This window comes from Carya illinoinensis, chromosome 1 (genome assembly GCF_018687715.1).
Source record: "Carya illinoinensis cultivar Pawnee chromosome 1, C.illinoinensisPawnee_v1, whole genome shotgun sequence".
Classification (NCBI taxonomy): Eukaryota; Viridiplantae; Streptophyta; class Magnoliopsida; order Fagales; family Juglandaceae; genus Carya; species Carya illinoinensis.
The window spans coordinates 4,329,032-4,334,421 of NC_056752.1; the positions used below are offsets into that span (position 1 = coordinate 4,329,032).

Here is a 5,390-nt window from a genome sequence, read left to right on the forward strand (position 1 = left end):
ATAAATTAAAAGGAAAACCAAAATAAATAAAAATGACAATCATAAACATTTAAAAATGAAAAAGAATTAAAACTATCTATTTTTTTTAAAAAATCTGAAAGGAAAACCAACAATATACAAACTCAGCTAAATATATTAAAAATATATATATACAAATCCAGAAAACAGAATTAATAAAAAAATATACAAATCCAAATCGAAAAAAATAAATATGAAAGACATACAAACTTCAAAGCACCATCAACTCCAAATCAAAAAGTGCATATTCCATACTAAAAAGTGCAGATTTCCTGCAAAAAACAAACCAAAAAATCAGATTCCAGTTATAGGTTATACATGATCAAAACATGATATATATATATATATTTTCCTCTTTCATTTTTTTCTTTTATTTGAAAACTTCCACCGCGAGAAGAATATTAGATGATTTAACTTTAATATATTGAGAATAGCAGTTAGAATTTGAACTTAAATCCCAAGCAATCCGACCAATCAAAGCTCATACGTAAATTATGTAGAATTATTTCTATGTCCTCTTTTTAATTAATTTGCGTAAAGTTACTATGTAAGTATATATGTTAATTTTTCACGTACGTTATCATCATCTCTCACCTGCAACGGCCACTGGTATATTAAAAATATACTTTTAAGGACACTCAAGCAAATAGATGTTAACCCGTTCGGCCTATTCTGATTTGTCTTTATCTTTTCATGGGAACTGAGTTTTGCTTTCTCATGGTCGTGTCACTTAGCAAACAGCTAGCAAGTAATTAGTCCTATGGCCCAACAGATCAAAAGTTTGAGGGAGTACTTGAAAGGCAATCTCCTCCGATTCCTCAGTCAAAGCCTTCGAATCCGAGGCTCCCTCGCCTACTGCACGTGAATTCCTTCAAGCCCGGCAATGCCACTCCAAGCCACATCACCTTCTTAGCTTGGGTTCACTACACAATAACCTTAGTGGAGGAGAACGAAATTCAAGAACCACCCAAAGTGGTCGGAAGTCCTAGTTGCCGTGAAGCCAACCTCCACACCGTGAGTCCTCCTTCCACTTAAAACTGACGCCACAACTCGGCCATAGTCCAACCCTCTGTCGTCCCGTAGCGTCACTACACCAGTGCACCACCGTAACACCCCTCTACTCAGCCATCGTGTGATAGCCACTGTCCAGCTCCACGCACGGCAACCATCTGCACGTAGAAACAAATGTCCTCTGTTTTCGCTGCTCAAAATAGAGCATGGTCAAAGGAAGCAAGACCCCACATACCTCCATCGTCAGCTAGTTTCTCTCTGGAAATGTCCACACAACACGCCCACAGATTGGTCATGCTATTCACGGGATGAGGAAGTTTTGGTTTTTGTAATTGGAGATGGAGATCGACGATTTTATTAATAAACGGATGTACATAATTAATGGACAACTTTTTTTTTCACTGAATACGGACCGACGTTCATAATTAAATTTAACTGTGTTGACCATTTCTGTTAAAAATACAAACTTCCATTTATAACTTCTGTTAAAACAACAATTTCCGTTTCGTAGCCTCTTTATATATATAAAGATATATATATATTAATGGTTTTAAACTTTCCAAAGAGGTATTTCACCTTATATGCATGATTTGATATGAGGATGTTACCCTGCCTTCCATGTCACCTCATTAATATGGCTATAAATGCATTGTAAGGGCGGGGACAGGGGTAGATATGTTGATATAAATGAAAGCAAACAGCTTGATTTTGTTTCAGACGGTTCAGACCAAGAAATTCAAAACCAGAGAAGAGCAATTAGAACTAATTGAGACTATAGAGCTCCCCCTTTGTTGAATCATGTGGTACATGTGACCCATCATTCACACGTCTGCTTCTTGCCTCTTACTACATAATGAAGTTATGAACATCTTTTCATCTTTTTCTAGGAGTTTTTTATTTTTTAATATTACAATCAAATCATAGAGGATATCAGGCAAAAGCAGTGCTATATTTAATTGATCTCTACTTTGTATTTAAAACTAGTTAATTACTGTATAAACCCAGAAACCAAGAAACCTAACAAAGCTGAAGAAAATTTGGGATCCAAGTGTCACAATCACACAAATTACATCATCTTATTCGTTTAGCCGTGAGTGGTGCATTGAGGTTCCAAATTTAAGTAGATAAAATGTGAGGTTGGTGGGTGAACAATGTGCTCAGTTGCTGTACATAAACTCTTCCTATCGTATACATTTTTTTTTTTCCATTTGTGAATGCATTCTTGTCATCCAATACCACATGTGAACATGTAAAATGTGTTTTCTTGAGTCATTGAGATGAACCCAGATGTGGCAAAATGAAATTAAAACTAAAATATTCCATCATTTGCGCAAAAAAGCAAAGAGACCTGGTTGGAAAGCAATTGCAATTTTCTGCCAAAGGATTGCTGATGATAATAATGATGGTTCCTTTTAGTCTCAAGAAAGCAACTCTTTCAAAGACATGCCCTTTTTAAATTCCTGTTGTTTTTCTCTTCCTTTGACATAAGAGAGACAGAAAGGAGAGAGATTGAGTGGGAGTAGGTGATGTTCTAATCCGATTCAAGCAGAAAGGGGAAAAAAAAAAAAAAAAAAAAAAAAAAACTGAGAGAAAGAAAGAAGATATATTTCGAGAGAGAAAAAAAGTACCATACGAGACCCTTTTTCGAAGTTTGTTCAGGCTGCTCTCTTTGTCCGGTTTGAGTTTTTGGATTCCAAACTCCTTTAACTCCCCCCTTCTATATCAGTATATCTGCCACTACTCTCCCAAGTCCTCACCCAACTCACGGACTTTTGTAAATTAGGGTTCTCAAAGACATCCCAGTTTTCTGCTTTGTTTCTTTCTTCTGTCTATAAAAGACAGACAGCTAGCATTCTTGCCTTTAGTTCTAGGTCCTTTTTTGTTACTTCCATGGATTTGGGTTTCTAGCTTCCTGTAGAATTTGAAGGAAAGAAAATGGCGCCAGATGCGGAGAAGAACAGCTCCAAAGGGCAAGCATGGTTCTGTACCACTGGTTTACCTAGCGACATTGTGATCGAAGTAGACGACATGACCTTTCACCTCCACAGGGTATTGATCTCCATACCCTCTTTCTTCTTTTCTTCTTCTTGCTCATGCAGTTCTCGCAGTACATTCAGAACTGACGCCAGTTAATTATAACTTAAAATTTCTTTCTTTTCTTTCAGTTCCCTTTGATGTCCAAAAGTCGGCAGCTTCACCAGCTCATAATCGAGGAAGAGATGAAGACGGAACGGCGAGAAGAGACTGACCGGAACGGTGGGGTTGAGGTTGAAGGAAATGAGATTGAGGAGGTACAGTGTTACATAACACTCCCACCGGACTTCCCCGGCGGCTCCGAGGCGTTCGAGATGGCGGCCAAGTTCTGCTACGGCGTCAAGATCGACCTGAACGCTTCCAACGTGGCGCTCCTCCGCTGCGCCGGGGAGGTCCTGGAGATGACAGAGGAATATTCTGAGGACAACCTTATCTCCAAGACCGAGAGGCTTTTATCCCAGTCGGTGCTCAAGAGCCTCAAGGACTCTGTCAGAGCACTGAAATCCTGCGAAAAAGTAATGCATTTGGCTGAGGCGCTGGGGATTACGCAGCGGTGCATCGATTCGATCGCTTCGAGAGCGTCGTCGGCCGATCCCTCTCTATTCGGCTGGCCGATGAGTGACGGAGCAAACACCGGGAACGAAGCTCGGGGTACTTCTGCTGCGAATCAACAGATCCTCTGGAACGGGATCGAGACCAGCGGGAGAAGAAAGGGTTTGCGTAGGGGCCCGAATGCTGAGTCTTGGTTGGAGGATTTGGTGCTACTCAGCCTGCCATTCTTTAAGCGTTTGATTTCCGCGATGAAAGCAGAAGATCTGAGCCCGGAGATCATCGAAAGCTGCTTGATTTTATACGCGAAGAAACACATCCCGGGCATTTCTCGTTTGAACAATCGAAGGCCGTCGTCGTCGTCGTCTTCTTCATCAATAGCAAATTCAGAGAGTGAACAGAGGGAACTCTTAGAGACTATAATCTCCAATCTTCCATTGGAGAAGAGCTCCTCGAGGTCGTCTTCCACGGCAACCAGATTCTTATTCGGATTGTTGAGGACGGTAAATATATTGAACGCCTCAGAAGACTGCAGAGCTGCTCTGGAGAAGAAGATCGGGTCCCAGCTCGAGCAAGCCTCGCTAGATGACCTCCTGATTCCGAGTTATTCGTATCTGAATGAGACGCTGTATGATGTTGATTGCGTCGAGAGGATCTTAACGCACTTCCTCCATGGATTAGAGCAGCAGAGAATCCAAGGCGAGAATATAGACAATGGAGATGGAGTAGACAGAGTCAGATCTCCAGCGTTGATGCTAGTTGGAAAATTAATCGACGCTTACTTATCAGAGATCGCCTCGGACGCCAATCTCAAGCCAGAAAAATTCTATAGCCTAGCGATTTCGCTTCCAGGTCAAGCTAGACTCTTCGACGACGGTCTTTACGGAGCCGTTGATGTCTATCTCAAGGTACATTAACACATACACAACACTACATATTTGCTTAGCAATTGTGATCCATGAGAGCGTCTTTGAATGTTTAAATAATTGAATGTGTCCGGAACATCTATAGGCGCATGCATGGCTGCCGGAGGCGGAGCGAGAGAAGATCTGCGGAGTGCTGGACTGTCAGAAGCTCTCGCTAGACGCATGCACGCACGCGGCACAGAACGAGCGTCTTCCTCTCCGGGCAGTTGTGCAAGTTCTGTTCTTTGAGCAGCTTCAGCTTCGACAGGCCATCGCGGGAACTCTGCTCGCGGCCGAAACGACGGCGCCACTAGGTCCCGGAAGGCTCTCGGCCCAGCTCCGACGGCGGGAAGAGGATCAAGACGATGCGGAAGAAGTAGACGCGGGAGATTCGGCGGTACATGCGGAGGGCGGGGAGTGCAGCGCGATCACGTGGCGGGCAACGGTGAGGGAGAATCAGGTGCTGCAGCTGGACATGGATAGAATGAGGACGCGGGTGCATCAGCTGGAGCGGGATTGCTCCACGATGAAGCGAGTCATCGAGAAGATCGACAAGCAGGCGGCCACGCCAGTAAACGGACGCTGGATGAGAGGCCCTTCGAAACTGACGAGGAGGTTCGGGTGTAAGTTCAAGACACAGGTGTGTGACTCACACGAAGCAACGGTCGTGGATGCTCCGAGAAGAGGACGACACCATCATCAGCAGTAGAGCTTCGCCGCATGGAACCGATTCATCTTCGGTGGATCCCACGGTAGTCCGACGTGTAATCGCAATTGACGTAATAATGTATGGAGTCGCTATAATAGTATGCCACGTGGATTCTGATACAAAAGCTGGGAAATAAAAATTCGACACAACTTTTGAGGGGGTGA

The 5,390-nt window shown here is 43.0% G+C and overlaps 1 protein-coding gene across 1 annotated transcript; it reads left to right on the plus strand.

The window, feature by feature from the left end:
- Window positions 1-2,421: 2,421 nt before the first annotated feature.
- LOC122306601 (BTB/POZ domain-containing protein At5g66560) lies at window positions 2,422-5,390 on the plus strand. The gene is made up of 3 exons (XM_043119031.1): window positions 2,422-3,078; window positions 3,195-4,520; window positions 4,624-5,390. The coding sequence occupies exons 1-3, from the start codon at window positions 2,965-2,967 to the stop codon at window positions 5,224-5,226; spliced, it is 2,043 nt and encodes a 680-aa protein (XP_042974965.1). The 5' UTR covers window positions 2,422-2,964; the 3' UTR covers window positions 5,227-5,390.